Below are 24860 nucleotides of genomic sequence, written 5' to 3'. Positions count from 1 at the left end.
CTTCTACAATCACAGAATCATTTAGGTTGAAAAAGATCCTTAAGATCATGAAGTCCAGATTAAACTAGTCACAAATACAGAAACAAAATAAATTCAGTGCAGGAAAAATTTGTGTTTTTTCAAAAGAAATTGACTGGTAGAGAAAAGTGGTTCATTCACAGAATTTCAAAGGCTGTTGCAAAGAGACAGCTCTTAAAGAAACTAAACAAATACTCAAAAATGTGGTTTAATTATGCAGTAATTCTTCTTATTGAGAAATACAATAGAAGAAAAAAGGTCACTGAGTCACATATTGTTTGCAAGTTCTGGAAGAGCAATGAAGTGATGGAAAACAGAAGAATGGGGAGAAATTGAGCAAGGTTTTGGGGAAGAAGATTTAACTTTGCCATGTGATTCAGCATAAAGAACTGCAGGAGCAGGAAAGAGTGGAGTGGGAGCCGTCATCCTTATTGGGGCCATTTGCTTCTGGGTGACCTTGGACAATCAGCTTGATCTCTGTGAGCTTCAGCAAATGGAAATAGGCAAAAAGCAATCTCAGACACTTGTGGTCACTTCTCTGCAATTTCTACAGTCATCTACCAAAAAGAAAAGAGAAAAAAGCTGAGCCTTCCAGCATCCCAACAACAAAACCAAGTGCCACTCAAATGTTTCTTATTGCCCCTCTCTGTATTTCCCTTTAGTCAGGTAAATATTCCAAATAAATGAGGCACTGTTAACATTCTAGTAATATGCATAGTATGCATAAATACAATACCAAAATCAAAGTCTAAGAATGAAGCAGCAAACAAATCAGTGGTACTTCAGGATTTTAAGCTGACTGCTCCCAGGAACCAGATGTGAGGTCTACAGGCTACCATTAAAAACCAGAACTCCCAAACTGGGACTCACCCTTATTGTCAAATGTCTCAGAAAATATCCACAGGCTTGCTGGCTGAATGACTGACTGGAAATATTTTTTGATCTGCAGACTTTCTGAACTTCAGTAAATGCATAATAGGAGTCAGGGGTTGCAAAAAGCCAGCACAGTTGGTCCTACTACTGACTTCATGGTAGTCAGTGGGAATTTTGTCATTCTACCTTTTTTCATATGATGGTGGAAGATTACTTTTCATGGTGCTCAGATTTGTTCATCTTTGAGAGAAAGAGTTCTATGAGGCTGTGGTCCTGTACAGAACACAGACTGGGAGAGGTGGTGCTTCATTTGTGTGGGTGTACATGCTTAACTTTGTACAGTGTCTGCCAGCCAGCAGCAAAATCTGGCAGATCATTAACATAAATCCTAGAAAATAGGATTAATGAAGTGTTGATGATATTACCTAAGTGGCAGTACAGTGGATTCTAGCTCTGCTTTAACAGCATGTTATTAGTGGGCATTACCCAGGTACCTGGAAATGTGCACTCCTAGTACAGATTTAACCAAGGAAGCCAATGGTATTTGACTTTTCCCTTCTGTAAGAAAGTATGGCTTAAAGAGGCATATTGTATGAACAGATTTCTGTGGAGTTTGATTATACATAGCTTGTTCAAATGGTGATCTAGGAAAGCAATGAATGAAGAATTATAGTAAAAATACCTAGTTTTGCATCATCATAATTTCCTTTTATTTTCTGATATATATTTAATATATAGAGTTGATTATGAACTGTAATCTAATTTATTTATATCTCTTGCTTTGAAATTGTGGAAACAGCTTCTTTGCTCAAACACTTCAAATCTTCAGATACTTGCATAACACAGCAAAAAAAAAAAACATCCTATTGTGGTTTTCTCAATTTCCTGAACTTTTGGGTGGATTAAAAGCATAGTTATTTCCAGAAGTAGTTTATTTGAGTAACTCAGAACAAATTTTCTGTGTTAATTTAGTTTTTTTCCCCAGTAATTGTTATTTTGATAATTGTGAAAACATACAATTCTAATATGTAATAGATTATGATGAAAATTTACTGTCCTGTATTTATCTCCACAAAAATAAGTGTGAGAAATGAGGTCAGTAGCTATACAGAAGCCAATACCCATTTCTTAATGGGAATAGCAGGCAGTGTTTACACTGCATTTCTTCCCAGGCAGACCCAGTGCTCTGTGTCCATCCACATCTCTGCCTCATTTCCTGGTTCAGGCTGTCCTTGTCACAGCTCTGTGTGTGAGCTGGGGCTGTGCTGGGAAACTGGCCCTGGCTGCTCCTGGGGACGTCCAATGCTTCTTTGACATTTTTCAGTAGAACAAAAAAATAGTCACCTGCTGACCTGGGTTGGAACAGTGACATCCCAGCACCCCAAGGTTGAAGCTGTCCAGTTTTCTTTGCCAGCTCTGGATGTCCAGATGTGGGCAATGACTGGGCAACAGGAGTGTGGTAATTGTGGCTGGAGTGCAGCAATCCTGCTGGAGGACTCTGGCTGTCCTTGGTGTGAGGCTCACTGAGGGTGGGCTGGTGAGAGTTTCAAACAGTGGAATAGGCTGCAGAGGACAGGTGCTGTGGGAGTGCTGCCCAGCTGCTCTGGCTGTGTTTGGCTGTAGCTCAGCACCAGGGATGGAGCTTTGATGTCACCACATCCCTCAGCTGATGCTGCTCCTTGGGCTGCAGTGGAGCAGAGCAGAGAAGGTTCTTCAGTGCTTTCATCCTTGGGGCTCAGATTTCCTGTCAGTCACATGAAAGTCCTTGAAATGAGGCTTTTTCAGTCCTAACAAAGTTCTGCTTTTCTGTACTTCAAAACTGCAATGGGACATGGTCTCCTTGGTGAAGCCCCAGGACCAGGCAGGTGTGTGAAGATGTGGATGGAGAGGCTTTGAGAACAGTCTAGGATCTCTTGCAGATCTGTGCCAAATCCAGCAGTCCTTACCTCAGATGATTTCAATCACTTGAAATTCAGGTTTTTCCCTTTGATTTCAGTTTGTGTCTCTCTGCTGAACGAGGACTACATGATTGATTTGCTGGATTTGATTTTCTCCAATGCCAATTTCTCAATTTAATCAGCTTGATAGTCACCTGCCAGTTTTGGAGGAAGGAATGCTCTCATCCTTTCCTTGTTGTTGTATATAGTCACATGAAGAACCTAAATACAAACAGATGTCTGTTTTTAAAAGTCAGCATATTGCTGAAATTTAATATTTTTCTTAGCGTCACTGACAGAGATTTTATTGCAGAACACTCAATCTCTGGTTTGTGTTCAAACAACATTAAGAGATTGTTGCTCTACTAAAATTTGGAGTGTGTTCAGTAAGATCATTCTGCTGTATTTATTTATTTATTTAGTGTCCTGACTGGCAGAAACTGGAATTACAGAGTTCCTTTGGCTACTGCTGCTCACCTTGGGGAATGGGGTGGGGTGAGAGGCCTGGGCTCTGTCTCTGCCTTTCCTGTTGCACAGAGGAGGAGGCAGCTGTGCTGAACCACAGTTTGCATCCTGTATGGGAAGCAAGAAGGTTTAGATCAGGTCTCAGGAGTAGAACCAAGGGATTTCTTTGTGGAGGGTGGTGGCTCAATGAAGTGTCTTGGCAATGCAAGGGGATATGCATAGGGATGGGGTTCCTGTTCCAGAGCAGGAGCACAGGGAAAGCATGAGCAAAAGGAACCATGAAAAAATACAGAATTTTTTTCAGGTATTGTACAGGGTTATTAGCTACTATTAACTACAAAGCAATATTTAAATACTTCAAGTGTGGATGAACCTGAGTAGGTCCAAACCAACAGGTTTGTTTTCATGTGTGCATTTTAGCTTGCTGAGGTGATTATCCACCACAATGACATTTGAGTAGCTCCTGTTAAAATCAGTGAGAGTTATCTAGAAAATTGTTTTCAGTGATTTCAGTGATTTCTCAGCATGTTTGCAGCATCCTCATAAAAAAAAAATTCAAGTTTTTCAAGTGATAATAGCTAAGTTGGAAAGTTTAACTTAAAAATGTCAAAGGTCTTATTGTCTGGGGACAGCAGCTTTTGCTGCATAAATCTGCATTTGGCCAGATGGAAAGTTCTTTTGGTTGGCTGGGTCGACACATTTAGCCCTTCTGTGCCTCAAGTTCTGTTTTCATTTGGGGTGGGAGCTGGGAACACAGAGAAGATGCAGCATATACAGGAAGAAGGTGAACTTTCTAAATTAAAAGCTTTGGCTTTCTTTACTAGATTAAAACATTATGTTGATGGAAACAACATACATTAGTCACTGGGAAATTAAAGAAGATATTTGAAGTATGTTGGATCTGTTCTGTGAAAATCAGTTTAGAAGTCGTCAGTGGATCAAGTCTCCTTGGGGTTATTGCAGGAATACTGGATAAAATCCAGTTTAAAATGAAGTCAGATTATACTTGCAGTAATATCCAAACTATGGGGTTTGCTTTTCTTGCCTGGAACAGCTGCAGATAGAATTGATGCTGTGCCTGCTGCATGAAGATGGAGATTGTGTGCAGTGCTCCTTGTCAGGAAATCTTGCTTTTAAGAAGCAGGAAGGGCCAGATGCCAGTTTTGTTGTGCTTTCTCAATCTGAATGCTGTTTGAGCATAAATCTGCTTTAATCACAGTGATATCTTGTTGGATATGATGCTTATCAATGTTAGGGAGCAGGAGACTCCATCTGCCTGGGCACTCATTTGGCTCTTGTCACAGTAATTAGTGAGCATCACAGAAATTATGGGAATACTTCTGGAAAAAAAGGAAGTTTTATCCTGATTTTGTGGTTTGTAATTTATAGAACATGTCTGGTTACTATTTTGCCCAATGCAATAAAGCAAGTCTTAGTTATGGCAGGATCTAATATGAAGCATTCTGCCTGAAATGCTGTTTATTCTATCCATCCCTGAGCCATGAGAGGAGAAACTAAATGTCATGATTAATTTAATTCTTACAATCATAAATGAGTTTTCAGTTGAAAAACTGATGAGAAAAACTTCTATCTTAGCAATGCTCTAAGCATTTTGGGAATTTCCCTGAAACCAGCCTGACAGCTTCCAGTGGAAATACAGAAGAAAAATACAGTTAATTGCTCATCTTTGCTGCTAGCTAGTTGATCTAAGCTAAGCATATTGAATCATATATAACCAGCAGCCATCCTTCTTCCCATTCCTAGTCCTGCTGTGCCAAGCCACACGTCAGTACCATCAGCACTCCATCCACAATCACCACCCTCATGGAAGGGATTGTTTGCAGTGGAAATAAAATATTAGATCAAGACTTGCTTTCTGACTCCAGTTGTCTCCAATGTGCTTAACTCAGTTGAAATGAATTTCATTCACATCTCATTCCCATAAGCCATCCTTATTGTCTTTTGAGGGACTCACAGCCAGTGTTGAAGAGATTCTTGGGGAATTTTCTGTGACTGTATTTGCTGCCTGCTGCAGAACAGAATCATGGCCTTCTGCTCACAAAAGTCTTTGCAAATGGACATCAAACATCACTTAAAGCATCTGACCAAACACATACAGACTGGACATGCAAGAGAGTTGGAAAATATTTAGAAGATAAAGCAGTTTAAATAACTATATGTATTGTAAAATGCAAATTAATGTCTACACATTGCATTTGGGTTTTTTTCTGGATATATCTGTCTGTAGGTCCTTCCATCTGCATTTCTGTCATGTTGTTTAAAAACAACATGATTGACCTTAGTTGCTGTGAACTAGCTTGTTGGTATAAAGTCTGGTTTTGGAAATGGAGACACAGCTGAGGTAAGAGTCTTCTGTGCTGTAGAAGTATTGAGAGAAAGAATTGGAGTCTAAACTGAAACTCACTGTTGAGAGGACTGATCTGGTGTAAGAAATACCATTAGAGCAGCAGGGCTGTGTATTGCAGGTTTTCCATCCCATGTAACAAGCTGTGCTACTTCACATTATTTACTCAGTGGCATGATTTAAAGCTTGGAAGGTTTTCCAGTCAGGAAAAAAGGAACAGAAACAGTTTTCTTGACGCATCTGTGCACCCCAAGGCAGTGCAAATATCTGGATCAGGCCCTCATGTGCACTGGAGATGTTCTAATGTTAAACATCATGTGCTGCACTATGTCTGTGGCTGATATCTGTCTACAGTAATTCCCAGTTGTAGCTAATACATCTTCCTATTTAATACAGTTCATAGGAAAATACCTCCATATGTTTTGAATTCTCTTGCATCTTCACTGGAGTTCTCAAGAGTATGCTGTTAATTTAATATACGATTTTGTTCCATATTTGTGTCTTGTGTAAGCTGGTCAATATACAGGCAATAAACTTGGAATAGCTCAAGTATTAGTTTATGTAAGGTTTATTTAGTAAAATGCTTGAGAGGGTCAGTGTCCTTGGCTGTATTGTAACAGAAGCTCAGTGGGCTAATAGAGAGCCACAAAATTCAAAATATTTATTTCATCAGTAATCTCCTTCTCAGAATCTATCTGAATAGGTCATTTGCTTGGCAACATCTCTTGTTCCATAATTATTAATTCCAGAAGAATAGCAGTTAATGCAGCTTGAGATCTCCTGTGTTTTCCTCTGACTTTCCTCTGTTTTCTTTTAAAGGCACAGGGGTTGCACTGTACAATGAGGCTGTTCCCTTGCAGGGACAGGGCAGTGCCAGTTCCTGTCTGTGCTCCTGTTTCCCTGCCAAGCATCTTGGAGTTTAGGGAAATGCCAAATAAAAGAGAGTATTGAGTGAGGATGGATATTTTATTGCTTTTACAAGTCTGGGTGTAGAATCACAGTGCAAAACTCTCTTGTGTTTCTTGTTAAAAGAAGAAGTGGATTTTCCCCCAAATCCATGATTATGCACTATGGATTGGGCATCATATTGAGCAGGCTGCTTACAGGACTTAACCAGCTTATTTTCACCAGAGGAGCAGGCAGTATTTCAGAGAGGGGGAGGGTTAGCTGCTGAAAGCTTGTGTGTGCATATATAAACTATAGTTTTATAGTGTTTGAGCCAGTACAGAATGGTTTCAATGGAAAATGGATAATCGTTAACATCAGCTTTTGTACAGCTGTTTTTTGGTTAAAGGAGAGGTAATTTATATTTAAAATCTGTGAGTGTGATCCATTATTTTTCACAACAGTGTTTTGCTGAAGTTTCCCCTCTTTGCCCCTCAGATTCTTTAGTTAATAAGGCTACCTCTGCTGTTCCAGCCCAGCTTCTTTCTCTGAAAGGTCTGTACCAGGTGAACCCTAAATCACAAACTGTGCTTGCCCTCTGTGTTTGGATAATATTTGTGAATAGCTTACATATTTGGCTGCAGTCTTACTGCCAGACTTGAAAGGATTTCTGCATTACTGTGTTGCACTGGGTCCAACTTGAGATAGGGGCAGGGAGAAGAGCTTTAGCAAATTTTAAGGGAGCTGTAGTGATGTGTGTCCCTCTTTCTGTGCTATGTGCAAGCATTAATTGATACAGACATTTAAAAATCACCCGCACAATTAAACATTCATTCCCTCTCCCCCCTAATTGCTTTGGGAAGAATGAATGTAACTAGGCTGGACATGGTTTATTAATTTAGCTTTCTTGAGGCTTTGGAAACTTTTTTGCTCTGTCCCAGTCTCCACTAAAATTCTGTATTGTTTTCTATAGAATAGCCTGGCTGCACGGACACAAAGCTAGAGGCTAATCTGCCTCACACCATCATTGTAAGGTGATTATAAATTTAACACCTTAAAGTAATTTTCAGAAGAGTGAGAAACTTCATTGGTTCAGCTCTTTGGAATGGTTCTGGTACTTTCACACAGAGGTGACTGTTGGTTACTGTGGTATGGAAAGGAAAAAGTGAAGCATTAGGCAAATGTGCTCTGCATTGCTCCCCTTTGATGGCAACAAGTATGTTACCGTTCAAGAGAAGGAGTTTGTACTTTTTAAGGCTCTATTTAACTACTGTGTGATCACCCTGATATTTTTATTATTAGAGATTCATAGTTTGACCTCCAGAATCCTATTAAGGCATTTATATTGACCTGGTTCAAGAGGCACATCTTAGGTTGGTAGAAAGGAAGATGTTTCAGGATGTGTGAGATAATTTGAAGCAGTTACAGTATATGCCATTACAGAAGCCCTTAAATCAACAGCCTGAAACCCAGATATATGGGTTTGATGTTTTCTAGGCATTTGAGGTGCAGTTACTCTGTGGGTTGCTTTTGGTGTAATATTTAAGATAACAGGTGATAACATTTTTACAAAGATTTTAAAGTGTTACATTACTTTTACTGTGTTGGCTGTACATTGATCAGGCTGTAGATACTCTCCATGTATAACTTTGGGGACAGAAACTTATGTACTTTTATTATGCTTTCTGCTGTCCAGAATGAGAGGTAGAATTTGCAAGACTGTGAATTTGCACAATTTACTGCTTTCCAGATGAAAAAAATTAACCTATTGGAAATATTTTTACAATTAAGACTTTATGTTTCTTGGTGCAATTCTCTGGGACAGAGTCCAGACAGGTGCAAGAAAATCTTCCTTATTTGTTGTTTTGAACTCTGAACATCTGTGTATCTAGGACTGCAGTTGAGCATTGACATTTCTTTGGGGAAAAGCTGCAGAAAGAGGTTTGTTCATGCAGAAATTGTTTGTATGAATGGTAACAGTTTCCTTGATGGGAGAACAAGAGTATCTGAACCATTACTACATGACAGCAAATATATTTTGAACAAAAGTGACTGCTGTGTCTATTCTAACTAGGCTCTATGGGGGGAAAAATAAGTCAATAAATAAATGTAGGAAGGCTTGTGTGCTCTCTAAGATCTGAGGTTAGGAAATGGAGCCCTTTAGAAGAGCACAGTTTGTGCTTGTTCAGTTTGTCCAGTGCCAGTCTTCAGTGGTGGAGATGCTGCAGTCTCCATAAGCAAATGGTGCTTAGTTATTCCTTCCAGTGGAAGTCTTCTGTGAAGTGTAATATAGATTTCCATGGAACAGTTTGGGCTCTTAGCTCCTGTCTGGTACACAGCACACATAGGAAGGCTTCTATTCCCTTTTGTCTTTTATCTCTGCCTAGAGACTGTCATCCCTTCTGCTTTTCCAAAACCCCACTATTACATGAATCTTCCCCCTTTAGGTGTGTGTACTAGAGCTCTGGTCACTCACTTTCTCCTCTGGATTGTCTTCCCATGGCCCAGCAGAATGGACAGTGCTGCCCTGAGTGTTGGACTCTGATTTGCACATTGCCTTCTGGTTTATACTGACCCAGAGAGTGTTTGCTTTTCTTTTGTTAAGTTCACACCTTCAGTGCCTCACATTAAATGGCACCCACTGTCACTGCTCCAGATTCCCTGTAGAATTACTGCTTCTCCATTAGTTTTTCAGTCTGTGTTTGTGCAGGTGGTTGTTCTGTCACAAGTGTAGGATATCATACCATCCCTATTATATTTCATCCTGCCTTTTCAGACCCTTCCCCAAGCTGTCAGCATATTTTTCAGCTTTAATCCTTCCCTCCAGTACTGCTGCCTTTCCCAGCTTGGTGTTGCTACCTGTGAATCCCTCCTGCTATCACATCATCTACCTCATGCATGAATACATAAGCTGGAGCAGTATTTGGGAAAGATCTTGCAAATTCTTTGTCAGTAGGTACCAAAACTCAGCCAGTGAATTACTGAGTAGTAATGAGTAATAGTTTTCAAAACAACTTTACACATTGCTTATAGTAACTTCCAGATGTCATTTTTTACTGAAGAAGTGTCAGACACCTTTGAAAAGCCAAGCTGAATCACAGCACTACTTCTTGTGCATGCAGAGCCTGTTTGTAGAAGGAAATTAAAGGGGTTTGACAACGTTTTTATCTTGACACCTCCATACTGGTTTCTACTGCTGTGCTTGGAGGAGTGGGATGTTGGGTGATGCCACAGATGATGAGTACAGAAGAAACAGATCCTAGTTTCTGTCAGAATTCTCAATGTGAAAATAGTCTTTTACCAGACACCCATTTGTCCCTTGGCTGCCAGTGATACAGGAAAGGACCCAGCTTAAGCTTTGCTGTTCTGAAATGCAGTTGCTAAGAGCATGGAGGCTCCAAGTGCTGCAGTCGGAGCTGGTGGAGCCCAGCTGGCAGCATCAGGGAGCAAAGCTGCCTCCCAGTGCCACCCAGTTAGATTTTCCCTGAGAAGAGATCTCTGAGTTGGTACCCTTCAGGTTTCTGCAGGAATCTTAACATGCAACAATCAAGGCATGCAAAGTTTGAAAACCCAGAAGAAAAATTAGAAACAAAGTTGCTAAGAAATCTGCAGTCTCATCAATGATCATTATAGCTTTTTATAGAAGAATAGTCTTAAAAATGAAATGTAATGTGAAACACTGAATGTTTAGGGGTTTATCTGCTACCAGAAAGGAAGCAGCTTTCAAGTTAACTGACTGAGCTCCAGGTCACTGGCATCCTACTGAAAACATTGCTCTAATGAACATTCATGTTTTAAACTGATGTTTATGAGAGTGAAGGAAATAAACATCTTTGAGTATTTAAATAAAAGCACAGAATGTTTTTAAGTAATCCTTAAGAATTTATTTGCCTATTAAAGGACTGTGGCAAGAGGCCATGGAAACACAGGACATTTTAGACCAAATAATAGCTATATTAATATTTAAATGAGTACAAGTCTTTTTTATTATTTCAGAAACACTCCTCACCCCACAGTAGTATTTTTTTTTAATCTGAAGGGTATAAGGCTCAGTCAGAACCTACTGATAAATATTTCCCAAGGGACAGTGACAGTGAGTCTGGGGCTGACTTTAGCTGCTGCTTGTTTCTCATTTCATTCTTTCTGCTGAGGCTCCTCAGGTGGTAATTTCTTGGTGTTGCTCCAGAGCAAAGAATCTTCAGTTAAAAACCTTTCAGAAAAGCAGTTTAGTCTCTTTTCCTGCTTTTCACATTGATCCATGTGTATCCTGTGTATAACAAGTATAAGCACAGGCAGTAGATTTTAAGTCCATGTTCCTCAGTGGCTGTGTTCATGTCAGCATAGAAGACTGTGAATGATGAGGTTATCAATCAGATGGATATGAAATGAGTCCAGGATCTGGATTTTTGGGCTGGGGAAGCATTTTTAAGTGACTGCTTCCTCTGGAGACAGCAAGGAAAAAGAGGCAGGGAATGATTTTTGTGAGTTCATCCAAAATTATTTCTCTAGGAAATTTTAGCAAAATCAGTCTGTTTAAGGAAACTTAAAAAAAAAAGGGCAGATTGAGATAATTGAAAACATTATTATTATTGTCTCTGAATTGTGTAATTAAAGTAAAATGAAAGTTGATTTCTATATGCAATGATTTAAAAATTGTTGTGTAATTATTTCTTGTAAATAATGATGTAACAGTTTTCATTTTTAAAGACAAAATGTTAGGTTTCATCCCCCAAGCAAAATAACTCAGAAAAGTGTAACATCAGAAAGCATTTAGACTTTAATGCAAACTGTATAGCTCAGAGCAAGTTTTGTTCAAGAAAGAAAACAATGATTTTTTTTAATTTTTTTTTTTCCCAATCATGTAACAAAGTGAGAGCAGGCTCATTTTGTCTGGGGGCTGATATTGAGAAACAGCAGCATTATGTTGCCTCCTTCCCTGCTGTCACTTTTGGCTGCTTGGTCCTTCTTTATGTTCATATTAAAGAAAGCTTAGGGTGCACTTCAGTGAGGATTGCATGGAGAGCAGTGTACCATCCATTTACATGAGGCAAGCCTTTCTCTGCAGCCTTGTTTGGAGTTTCATTAAATACTAGAGATTTGGGTATTATGGTCTTTTCATGATAGGCATTACTTTGGGAGTTTTTAGTGTTCACGTGCAGAGTTCATGTTTTTATAGGAGAGAGACTTCTAAGACATTTAACTTTAAATATGCTTCCTTAAAAGATGGCTGAAAGTTTTTGTCTGGAATGCTGCTGGTGGAATCACAAGCCTAAACTTGAATCTCCTTTCTTCCCATCTACCTTTGGCACTTATTATTCTGAAGCGTGACATGAAGTCCTCCAGCTCAAACAGATTTGAATAAAACTGACCAAGCTGGCTGGGGGAAGTCTGAAGGCAGCATTTGAAGGTGTATTCACTAAAGTTGCCAAAATACTGATTTATATAATTTAACATTATTTGACGTTCCAAGTTTTTGGGGCTACTAGTATGCTGATGAGATAAAATCACTTTTCAAATTACAGATCTGGATGCAAGCTGAGATTCTAGAGGCCAGTAAGATTCTAATACAGACAAACAGAAATAGTTAGTTCTTTCCAATTGTAAAGACAGACAGAAAGCAGTATCAAGTTCCTTCCAGAACATCCCAGGCTAAGAGCAGTTGGGAATGATAGCTCTCAGTGTCCCTCAGGAAGTGGTCAGCACTTCAGGGGATGGAGCACGTTTTGGTATTTTTCCAGATGAGAAGTTGCACTGCATGTAGCAGGTTTAGTGCCCCTATAAATAAATATATAAATCTGGCCAGAAATTGAGTTTGTTTAGACTAGCTGTATTATTTGTCCTCTGTAGTTTTGTCTGTAATAGTATGTTTGCTAAATATTGTAATTTTATTTTAATAAATTCTGTATAATATCACTGCAAGACAAGGCATCTTTCATGAAATCCTAATAGTTTATCTTGTGATATTGTCTTATGAGGGTTTTATTGATACAGTTTTAGCTATCACTGGATATAAACAGAAACAAAATGTTTTGAGCTCAAGCAATTGCTATTTGGTTTTCTTCTTACCTAGCCACATCTTAATAATTCTGATCTAAACTCTGGGGGCTGCTCTGAGAAACCTCACCAGAAGTGCAGTTCACGTGAAGCTGCCATGGCCTGCCTGTGCTGAGGGCCAGAAAGGGCAGCTCTGTGTGGCTGCTGTGCACTCTGGAAAGTGTAGGTGATGCCTTGTAAACCAGATAAATGCCCTTTGAAAGAGCTTTCACTGGTGGAGAGCTTTGATCTGTTTGCATAGGCCAGTGGAGACATCCAGTGGCCACTGGCTGACCAATGGTTGTCTCTGGGTTGTGACTGCAGTCACATGAAAGGCTGATGTGAAAAAAGACATTTTTAGGAGTTGGGTTTTTTTTTTTCCCCTTTAAATTCAGAAAGGAGTTCCAGATGTAACACAGTAAAAACTGAGGTCTGTGGGAGACTACATTACCTGGTTATGTCATTTAAAGGGGTGCTGGCCAGGAGCCTCTGTTAAACATTTCACTTGTGGCAGCTGCACTGAAGCCAGCAGTACTCACTGGTCAGGTGCCCATGTGAGCCACTCAGCTGAGTGCCTTGCTGCACTGAAATTGCATAGAAGCACATCAGACTTAAATTGCATAGAAGCACATCAGACTTAAATCTTTTGCTGATTTTCACACATCCAACTGAGCAAGGGAGACTTGTGCATGTGGTTTTATGAATTACTTGTTTGTAGTTGGTTTCTTTTAATATCATTGAATAATAATCAACTTTCCAGTTATTTTTAATGCATGAGAGTAAATCTGTAAGATATTATTAATAGTTTTTTAATGATAGAGGGGTTTGGGAGGAATGGAGATACCAGGGAAATTGAAGTAAATGACAACGTTTGAAAATTTCTTATTGCCTTAAACATTAATTATGAAGACAAGATCATGGAACATTGTGGACTTTCAGGAATATTCTGTTCACTGAAGAGTAGAAAAAAAAAGTGGTACATTCAGGTAAAGGTGAGGAATTTTTTGGGATTGTACCTTCCTTTTGGGCTCCATGCTTGTTAAAATTTATATGCAGATTCATTATAAAAGTTTGAATTTTTTTTCACTTAATATCAAAACCCCAGTGCAGGCAATATTTCAAATATATATTAAATTGTTGAGACAAGGTGAAGTAATAAACATCTTTATTACATGAGAAAATGAAAAGTGGAAGTAGGAAAAAAAAAAAAGGGCAATGTTCTTCCATCACTGGAATGAAGAATGGAAAATGTTTTTAGAAAAAAAGTCTGAACCAGAGTAATAAAACTTTATAAGAAGTTAACAAAACTGAAAGGGACAAAGAAAAAAAATAAACACGACCCTTTCTGGTTATTGTCAAGAGATGTTCCCAAGCCTAATAAGGACAAAGTATCAAAAGAGTCTCAAATAAAACAGACCACATCACATTACTATTTCTTTTGGAGAGCCCAAATGTAGTTACATGATAATTATTTCCTGGAAAATGTTTGCATATTGTTATTTAGAAATCTGGCATATGATAACTGCTGTAAAAAGCATTATTCCTCTGACCACCTCAAAAACTTGTAACTGTCCATCAGTGGAAAACCAGCCTAATTTGGGATCAGTTTTCTCTCATGGACCTTCTAGTCTCCTAAAGTGCAAAGCCTGAGCTCATGCTCCAGTCTAATAACTAAGCCCACATAGTCTATTAGCCAAAACAAGGAAACCTTAAATGAAGTAGCTCTGCTTTCTTGAAGGCTTTTGTAGAGGATGTGGTGTGTTTCATATGCATTCTCCTTCTTTGTATAGGAAGCTGTGTAAACTGGATTGCCTGTGTTTAGTAATAAACCAACACTTGCTATCCGTCCCAAGCTCCACAGGGGATCACTGCTGGATCAGTGTGGAATTGTCACATTTAGCTGTTTCTGGCCTGGTGTGGACTCTGCAGTGGAGCTGCCAGTTTACAGACACAGCAGAGTGTGAAAGGACCAGAATTCTGCTGTCGTGTACTGGACCTGTCTTTGTTTCTCTGTATGTGCATGTGGCTTGAAGCACTTCCTGTATGGAAAGAAAATCTTTAATGTGCCTTAAAGATCATGTAGTTCTATTCCCCTGCTGTGGGCAGGGTCTCCTTTCACCAGACCAGGTTGTTCAGAGCCCCATCCAGTCTGACCTTTAACACTTCCAGGAGTGGGGCATCCTCATCTTCTCTGGGCAGCCTGTGCCAGGGCTCAGCACCCTCCCAGGGAACAGTGCTGGTCACCTGCACATCTATTGCTGAAATCCCACCCAATCTCAGCATTGATAAGCTTTAACTAAAGGAGATGTTACATGGATTGACATAAGCACATCTCTTCAAAGTTTTTCCAGTGACTGCTATGCTTCATTACACTTCCTGTAAAGCAGATTCATTGCTTTTATCATGAGTAAATACTGAATTACAGCCCATGGCAAGCTGGGCCCTGAAAATAACTGAGCTATGCAGAGACAACTTGTTCCTGGAACAATTGCTTCTGACACATCATGGGTGAGTGTATCTTGGCTTGCTATGGAGAAGTACTGAAGTTGACTTTACAAGGCAGTTTGCACACAGAATGAAGCCTAATTTAAATTTGCTTAATCCCATAATGTAGTATTAACGTGATTGTGATATTTGCTTGCCAAGAGCGTGCATGCCACTTCTGTGTGGGCACCCTTGAGGCACGTTTCTCAAATTGCACAGCTTATTATTAACTATTTTTAGATGTTTAGGCAAACTTACAAAAACTGACAAATGGTAAAAGCATTCTGTAATGTACTGTGGAGAACTAGAACTGCTATGTAGATAACAACAGGGAGCCTGGATCTCACATTAAATTAAGATTTGGACTAAAGAACCATTGAGGAGGTTTTGTATATTCCAGTCCCTACCTCATGGTATGAGGAATGTGAAATTCCTTTATGGTATCATTTATTCTGATTGCACCTTCAGCCAGCATTATCTGTGGCAGATTTAATGTGTGTGCTGTGAGAGGCAGTATGTGCTCCAAGCAGCTTCAAGTCTTCGGAGCTGAGACAGAAGGGAAGAACTTGGTACATTCTTTAAGGACAGTCAGTGTACAGTGTCGTTTAGTTTACTGATAGCTCCATTCTTATTTAATTTGGGCATTATTTCCTGGGGTTTTTTTGGTCTGTGGCTATTTTAAATTTCCCTTTGAACAACTGAATACATTATCTATCAAAGGTATTGTGGTTAGAATGCTTTTTCTTCTGACATTTTTTCCCTAAGAATATCATTAGATTGCAGTTCCATGCACTGGCAAGCTGCCTGCTGAGCTCTCTCTGTATCTCTTCAAGCTCACTGTGGAGCAGCTCAATCACAGCCTGGCCTCTTCCACCATGCCTGTGTGCCTCCCCACAGCCTTTCCTTGGGTGGGGACTTGCTGAGGGTGGCAGAACATGTTGGAAGAGGAAGCTGAAGGAGGAGAAAAGCTGGCATGAAGTACAAATGCCCTCCCACACACTCTGTGGTGTGCAGGTGGAGGGTCAGAGGCAGAAGGCCTGGCTGGAGTGTGGGACATGGGGGCTGTGCGATGTTGAGGGATTCAGACCGTGTGGAAGGTGGAGCGCGTGCGATTCAGGGTCACCACACAGGGTGACTGGCCCTGGTGTCCAGCCATGGTGTCCAGCCCTGGTGACAGGCTGTGGTGACCGGCTGTGGGCTGTGCCAGCCCTGTCCAGCCCTGGGAAGGTGGCTGGAGCTGGGGGACTGTGCATCCCACCGTGCCGCTCCAGGGCCCCTTAGCATGGCAATAGGACAGGCCAGCACAGCGCTAAGATTTGAAAATGCTCTTTCTCGATGAAATGCAAACAGGTCTATTCACAAACTCCTGCAAGTAGGGATGTTTCCGAAGGGGTGACTTCCTGCCTTGTTCTAGATTTGGGTTCTAGAAAACCTGCATGGTTTCTAAATTTGGGCAGGGTGTTTTGTGAGGACTTTAATTTCTTATACTTTCATGTAACGAAAGGGCGCGGGATGAGGGTGAAATTGCACAGAGAGGCTGGTTAGCCCGGCGCGCCAGGGAGGGCAGCGGCTGAGGGAGGGCAGCGGCTGAGGGAGGGCAGCGGCTGAGGGAGGGCAGCGGCTGAGGGAGGGCAGCGGCTGAGGGAGGGCAGCGGCTGAGGGAGGGCAGCGCCATCGCTGCCGGCCGTGCCCGGCCCTCGCTGGGTCCATCGGCTCCCTCAGGGCTGAACCTGCTGGGAGCCAGCTGCGCTCCCGGGGAGCGGCTGGCCCGGGGCGAGAACAAGAGAAGCACGAGTGTGTTCAGTTGGAGGGAGTTTTAGCTTGTTTTTTCTCTCCCGGGAGTTTCTCCCTCGGGCCACGCCGCGTTTGGCCCGTGCCCGACGCTGCTCTCGCCCTGAGGTGCCCGGGCCGGGCCGGCCTCGCCTCATCACGGGGACACCGTCTCGGGGTGGGAGCGTGTCGTGGGCGCGGATACGCCAGTGCTTGCTTTCCCTGTAGCGGAATTAAAAGATCAGGATTGAGTTTTGGCTGTCAGCCTGTGAATCCCAGTGGAGGACACTTCTCCCTTGCTCACTCGTGCTTCCAGCGGGCATGCGGCTGCCGTCCCCTCTGCAGGGCCCGAGGAGAGGCCTCAGCCGGAAATGCTGCTGGAGACACGCTTCGAACTGCAGCCACTGGCTGTAGTGTGATAACACATAAATTACTCTTTTGCCTTTAAAAATGCGTGGATATGTTTGACAGTTGAATCTTTCTCCTCAAACCTCTACTGCACTGAAATCTGCAATGAAATGTGTTGATATTTGTGGTTTCAGTTTGATGAGTAAAATCGATCTTAGGAGAATGGTGGAAAGTTTTCACTGCAATGTGTGCTGTGTGATGTGCAGTTTGTAAGATGTGCGGGCTTGCTGTTCTTATTGGGGACATGGAAGGCAGTAGAACTGTGGTGTGGTCCTGCTTTATCATGCCTCGATCTTATTCCTCATAGGGAAAGGTGGAAGGTAAGTTTCAACAGAGGACCTGGAAAAAAAAAACAATTCTGGAGTCTTGCAGTTTGGAGAAGACCAGGATGTTCCTGAGGTACTTAAGGCTAGTTTGGTAAGGATGTTTTAAGGAAAGTACTGGTTTTTTTTGATTTAGATACTTTTTCAGTCTGTAAAATGAAAACCAAACATTACATGTTACCAGGACTGTTCACTAAAGGCACCTCCTTCAGTTAAATCAATAATGAATATGTCTGGCAGAACCTGTGTGGCAACATTAAATTTCACCCAAGTTCACTATTTAATTACGGGGGAATAAGGTGAGACTTAGCACAAAGACTCGGTTATGCTAAGGTGAGCTTGGGAATAAAAAACAAATGCACTAGGAGGACATGTTAACCAGTACCTGCATAATTAACTGTCCTAGAAACTGTGCCACACTTCAGAAGAGCTGAGGTTTTTTTTCTGGAAATGTGTCTTGCTGCCAGCAAGTTGGGAAGATAGATCCTTTTGTGAAGTGTGGGATCAGCTGACATGGGAGTCAAAAATGTGGCCTGTGTGGAATCAATCCCCTCACAGCTCTTTGTTTAATTGACATTTTATGTCCAGTTGCCATGCCAGTAGTGCAGCTTGACCTACCACCTAAACTGTAAAACCTCAAGAGTTGTGGCAGAACACGGGGTAAGGGAGGTTTTTTTACTAGAGTGGTGTCTTGTTCTACATGGGAATTCTAAAATGTGTTTGTTCTGCTGTAATTTCTGCATTTACACAATAATAAATACATAATGCTTACATAAAATCCTTATGGGAAATGCCTGTCATTCAGCAGGGGCAGTTCAGTTAACAGATTTTGCTCTTTGTAGACAAGTTTTTTCAGATCATTCACATTTGGGAGTGTTGTCTTTAGGTGATGTGGTTGGTATATGCCTGATCAAGGCAGTACCTTACACATACTCATCAAAACAATCTGAATATTGAAGGCCAGAGGGTTATAGGGTGTGTTTGATGTTAAAGCCTGATTTGTTTTTTTGTGGTCAGAGACAGTGACTGTTCTAATACTTCTTTTTGTATGAGTGGGAACAGTTCCTGGTGAGAAAGAATGAAACACAGAAATAATGAAATGGGAATTGTATTTTTACACAGCAAGTGATCTCAGCCTGGTTGGGGTTGTTGCTGTGCTGCATTAGCAATGCAGTAGGCTGACCTATCACAGCAGGAGTGAGGGATGAGAGAGATCCAGGAAAAAATACCATCCTCCAGCAGGTAATTTTTTCATATCCAAGTAGCACAAAACTTTCACTGGGATCTAGAAGGCCAGCTAGTAATTTAAGGAATAAATATTTTAAAGTATCAAAACTATGGGGGAGATGGTGAGAGGAAGAATATGGGTATGTGAGGCTTCAGGATACTGAACTCAAGGGAACAAACATAGAAGATAAGGACATTTCAGAAACCCTAAATGGCTTGTTTGACTTGATTTTAGAGAATGAAAAGATAAGAAAATGTACTCTCCAGAGGTGCTGCTTGATTGCTAGCTTTGCATGTTATGAAAATAGGACACTTTCAGACTGAGAAAAGGACAAGTTGACTTAAATTGTAATGAATTACTGAAACTGGGTTATATTTATTTGAGAATTCTGAATATAGTTATGTGTGAAGTGATGAAGCTGCTAAGAATAAAGCTCAGTTTATCATTAGACTGTTACACTTGGAGATTGAACTCAGGAAATACTTCAGTTTGGTTTTGGTTGGTTGGTTGTGTGGTTTTTTGTTTTTGGGGGGTGGGTGGGGGGTTGGATTTATTTTTTTTTTAATAACTAAGTGAAGTAATTGGAATCATAAGCTAGTGAATCTAAAGAAAAGGTAGCCAATGGATGGATGACCTAGGTGAATATGGCATGCATGGCTTCTGCAAAAAACCCAAACTCAGTAAACAGATCTTTGACCTCTCTTAAAATGAGGAGATGTTTTTGTGGGGTTTATCAGAAGATTGCCAGACACAATTCATAGTGTATATGAGTGGCAGTTCAATGAGCTCAGCTGTATACAGGAAAATGTAAGATACAGAACTGGTCTGCATTAACCCTGTGTCTGCACAGGGGGTAACTGAAGTTGAGCTGAAATTTTGGTATTTCTACAGAAAGCAGTTGTTTAATATATATTTGATGTGATTGCTTTTATTTATTTTGGCTGTTTGTTATTTTTTAGCTGAACATTCAAAAATCCACTGAAATCAAGTAGAAAATCTTGTGAACACAATGTTTTAGCATTCAACCAGGGCACATAGCATCTCCTTTGACACCTAGATTAAATAGCAGCTTTCAATTTCAGTATAGGGGATGAGCTGAAGCCTTATGAAGTGAGAGGAATTTTGGTTCATTATTGTGGCAGCAATGAAAGCATTGTCATAAAAAAAGATTTCTGTTTGGACCTCACTGCCACTGTGTATCAGCACTACTCTGGGTTGGAAAGAAGCTGAAGATACTGTTATGTCAGTTAGCAAATGGGGAATAAGCTGAGAGCAACTCTGACCTGACAGATGATTTGCAACAGAAAGGCGACACAAATGTGTTAACAAACCTGATAGCATAAGATGTGGGGAGTGTTAGACTGTATCTGCTCAAGGAACAGATTTTCACAGGGAAGATAACATGTCTTGCTTCTTCTGTGTTTCTCTCACCCAGAGTTCAGTGGACTGATTTCCTATTGGTTCTTGCATGTCAGCAGAAATCACAGGGTTTTGAATGATAAAGCATTTTATACATTTTTGAAAATCAAATTTAGTGGAATAGAATGTAAGAGTTGAGTTTTTTTAGTGCAACACCTACTAAAGTGTAACTTGTAAAAATGAAGAGAAAAACAAGAGAATTTTTACAAATGCGCATCTGTCCTGTTTAAAATGTTTCTCAGTGCTGGCTGTTTGTGTACCTAACGGACCTGAACAGACTGGTACAGTGAGCCTGAGTTGATGCACATCCTTCTGATTATGGTCTAACTTTTCTGACACTCGGGAGTTATGAAAAGAAGACGAACCGGGCAATGTTTTTAAGGAACTAAAAGCACTCGTGGTCATTTAGGGAAGTGCCAGTCGTTAACAATAGAGGTACTGTTTACACTGTGATAAGGCGTGTTGGAGTGCTTACCTTGGAGTTGGTTTCTTAATCACCGTTCATTTGATGTGGTCGCTTACAATGCATTGTTTGCGTATTTGTTCCTTCCCTTCGGACCTTACTGCTCGTTTAAGGAGCTTTTCCTTTCCCAGTCTGTTGCTGTGCTCTCTGTAACGGGGCCTTGCGTTGTGTCCGCAGTGAAGGGGAGTCAGAAGTGTGAGCTGAACTGCCGGGCCATCGGTTACCGCTTCTACGTGCGCCAGGCGGAGACCGTGATCGACGGCACCCCCTGCGAGCCCAACGGGACGGCCATCTGCGTGGCAGGGCAGTGCAAGGTAAGGCAGGCTGCCCCAGCTGCCAAACTTAGGCAATGCTGGCTTAAACTTGCTTCTTTAAAAAAAAAATTATTTGTATTAAAGTAGATGTGAAAAACATCAGCTTTTATTATTGCAGGTTGGGGGATTTCTTAATAACTTTTGTATTTACTGAGAACAAACTAAGGAGTGCTGAAGGGATGGATTTAGGATTTTAGCCCCAATTAAGGTGTCTGTCAATGAGCTTTTTCAACATATTTTACTTTCTACAGAAGAGCACAAGGATTGAAAGCTTAAATTAGAAAGAAATACAATATCTTTTTAAATTCAGTTTTAGAGTGGAGATATTTTTCAGAACCTGCAATCCAAAGAATGGTTTCTTTGGATTGCTTTATAGTTGCTTGTAGTCAAACTTTTCTGATTGGGCCATGTTTGCCTCAGGTCTTACTGGCTCTCCTCTTACTCAGCAGTGATGTTCTCTTAGAAAACAATTGAGTGGTTACATTTCACGGGTTCAGAAAGAGCTGCTGTGTTGACTTTTTGCCATCTGCTGTGTAGATTCCATTTGCTATGAATAAATACACTTTTTGCAAGATGGTAGCAATTTTAAACAAAATGTTACAGTGTTTAGAAAAAAAAATTGTAATCTTTCAAGTGAGCTTAGTGAAAGAAATAAATTCCTAGCGAGGGGCATTTGACGCTTGGCTGATGTTTCCTATATGTGTTGGCAAAAGCTGCAGAAGTGGCTCAGATGTGGCTCATGAACTCAAATAGTGAAAGGTCAAGTTCAGTTTAAATAGTTGGTTTTCCAGGGGAAATCACTGATGAATACAGCCTTGTCCTCTGCATGTCCCAGTTCCTCTTACTTGTGCACATCTGGACAATGCCATGTTTGTTTCTGTTCTGTGTTTCTTAGTGCAAGCAGAGCCATAGCTTTGAATTTCCTTTGAACAGGATAGATCTAGGTGAAGCTGGTTGTGCTTTAAAGCTTTCCTTGATCTCAGTCTAACTCAGAAAGGGCCAGAAACTTGTTTTAACTGCATTTCTGATCCATGACTCAGAAAACTGATAATTGAGTTGTGTCTAACAAATGTGTGGTCTCTATCACCCTCTGTTGGACATTCTTTTACATTACCAGAACAATAATATCCCTGTGGTACAAACCATTATCTATTTTGTTCCCAGGACCATTGGTTTTGGTTAGTATTTTCAGCTTACCTTAAGAGGAAAAAAAAGATGGCAAATGCTGAAATAATAAAAATTATTAAAAATATAGTAAAGAATATGATATATGAGATGAAATAGTGCTTAAAAAAACTTGAAGTGAAAAAGCCCAACAGATTAGAGTATTTCATTGTAAGAACATACTGTCTGTCTGTGACACTGTCATAACTGGCACATATACTAACCCAAGTGCTGCAAAAAAAGCTCACTTTTCATTGAAATGATTGTGTATTTCCTGAATCCTAATGAAATTAAAATACTTAAATTAATTAAATACTTTAAAATAAAACTAGACAAAGCAGGAAGAATGGGGTGATATTCTACCTAAGCAGAAGAAAGAAGTAGAACAATGATCTTGATGACCAGCTGCATTATTTCTGTGTAAGTTTGGTTTTCTGCACACTTGAACAATATTATTTCTGATGCATTTTTTAAAGTGAATAAATGGTTTCATTGACAGTCCTATTGAGTTCCACTTCTGGTTTTTTATAGGTTTTATTTGGTGCCACATCTGGTTATTCCTAATACACATGCTTGGAATATGTTTCAGTATTATTGAGTAGATGTTGGTTTTGTAAATATATTTCTACTCCTCTTCTAACCCTGCATTTTGGCAGTGCTATTAAATTAAAGAGTGACTGCCAATGGGACTTCCTTCAATCTGCTATTTCATCAGATGTGTCTGTTTTCTTCCTTCAAGATTTTTTTTCTTTTTTTGTGTGAAGTGAGTGTATCCTTGTATTTCTTCTGAAGACAGTGGGTTGGTCCTACTCAGTAACTTTTAATCTTTGAAGAAAAATGCAGAGAGAATACTGAGGAGACTTCAATAAACCAGCTATGAGAAAAGAATGTTCTTAGTAATTTTGACCTTGCCCATGGATTGAGAAAGTGCCTCTAGGGCAGAATGTTGCATGTGTTGTTGCACGTGTCTGGGACACTCCCACTAGGAGAAGCCGTGCCAGTACCTGGGCAGGTGTGAGCACCGACTCGAGGTGGCTTTGGAGACAGAAACGTCACCTGGGAGCTGTGAAAAAAAATTGGTTTTGCAGAGATGTTGGTTACCACGCGGGGGCGCGCTTTACAAAGGATCATGCAGCATTCCAACCAAAATTCTGTTCGGGTGGGAACGTAGGTACCTCTCAAAGGTGCGTGAAACAATTATTTTCTGTCTCCTGATTTTTATATTTTATTTTCTCTTGCAATGTAGTTTGTTTTCATCTTCCAGCTAACTGCTGACGTTAACAGAAAAATATCTAGCAGTTTTATGCACACTGTAACCTAAGTAGCAAAATGATTGGTAATAGTGATTTTACTTGCCTAAAACAAAGAGTGCATCAGCTCTTGAAAACTTTGCAAACTTTCTAGGGAGGTAAATAACTTGTGTCAACTATAGGAAGCATAGCCAACCATGCTAAATCTCCATCAGAAAAGCAGGATGAGGCAAGGAGCTCCTATTTGGAACTGTGCTGGTGTGTGCTAATGGTCAGGTAAGAGAACTATAGATGACATTATTGTTTTAAGTTTGCCTGTGAACTGATGGGAAATCTGGTGGTAGGTGGTTGTGAGTAGCAAATATTCAAGTTCAGACAAAGTGACAAAGTGCTGGATCTGTATATTTGTTCTTTTCCTATTGTCCAGCAGCCTCGTGTTCTGGAAAAGACCTCACAATCTAAAGGATGGAGCTCCTCATTCTTCCATGGAGCTGCTGTCTGAATCTATAGTTCTGCTGTAAATGACCCAGAAATCAGACCTTATCAGGATCAGATGTTGCTTACAATGGCATTTAACATTTGAAAAAACACCAAACAAAACCTAAACCAACCAAAATGGTATTACAAAATATCTTCATTCTAAAAGGTTTTTAACTGCTTTTATATGTGCTGCATACCTAGCACATTTCTTGGAAAAGGTTTGTTTTGCTTCAGTTTGAAGGCAAAAGGAGGTGCTGAAGTGCAGCATAGAATGACTAATCCAGATTCTGGTTCCCTCTGTGCTTCACACTCTGCTCTCCTGTCAGATGTGGTCAGGAATGTCTCACCTGCCTATCACAAGCAGCTTGAGATTACAGCAAAGGAATAGAGTGTTATGTACCTTTATTTGTTCTTATTTCTGCGGTTTTTAAAACAATAATTTTTCAGGTGTGGATATCTTTATAAAAAGGTAGAATTAATATATCTGCAGTATGCCTTTGTCTTCATAGATTGGCTGACAGTAGAAAATACATCCCAGCTTTGAGCTTAGTTGTATCACTAGAGAAGTTGTTCTGAAAGCAAATGCTGTTATCTCTAATGATTAAGTGACACAATTAGGGAATTTTATTATCCTTGAGTTATGCTTCTCTTTGAACTAGTTTGAAAATGATGTTGAAAAGGATAACAGCAAAGTAAATCTGAAAAAAAATCTGAAGGTTTCATGAATGCTGGGTATAGCAGTGGAGTAGAAAATAAAATATTGCATGTTGGGCCTTGGTTTTTCTGACTAAACAGTTTGATGTATATTAGATTGAAAGTGAAGTTGGGTGTTTATGAATAATTAATTATTCCCTTGGTTGGAATAATCAAATGATCACTCCAGCTTAGTTTTAAAGAAACAAGATAAAGTCCTGTGGTACAGGGTATAAAAGGAGGCTGGGAGTGTTCATGAAGAAACATTCAGTAACACACCAGTCCCTT

General features: G+C 40.3%; 1 protein-coding gene across 1 annotated transcript in view; it reads left to right on the top strand.

Moving 5' to 3' along the window:
* The window catches only part of THSD4 (thrombospondin type 1 domain containing 4), a 237946-nt gene that overhangs the window by 90265 nt on the left and 122821 nt on the right, over nt 1-24860 (top strand). Inside the window, exon 7 of the mRNA XM_071441660.1 lies at nt 20849-20985. Coding sequence (XP_071297761.1) covers nt 20849-20985 — 137 coding nt within the window. The remainder of the gene's footprint in view (nt 1-20848; nt 20986-24860) is intronic.

Source organism: Agelaius tricolor, unplaced genomic scaffold (genome assembly GCF_023055355.1).
Source record: "Agelaius tricolor isolate 1412-34295 unplaced genomic scaffold, bAgeTri1.0.p SCAF_16, whole genome shotgun sequence".
NCBI lineage: Eukaryota > Metazoa > Chordata > Aves > Passeriformes > Icteridae > Agelaius > Agelaius tricolor.
The sequence above is the reverse complement of the archived record's forward strand: the minus strand, read 5'-3'. Positions and strand labels throughout refer to the sequence as shown.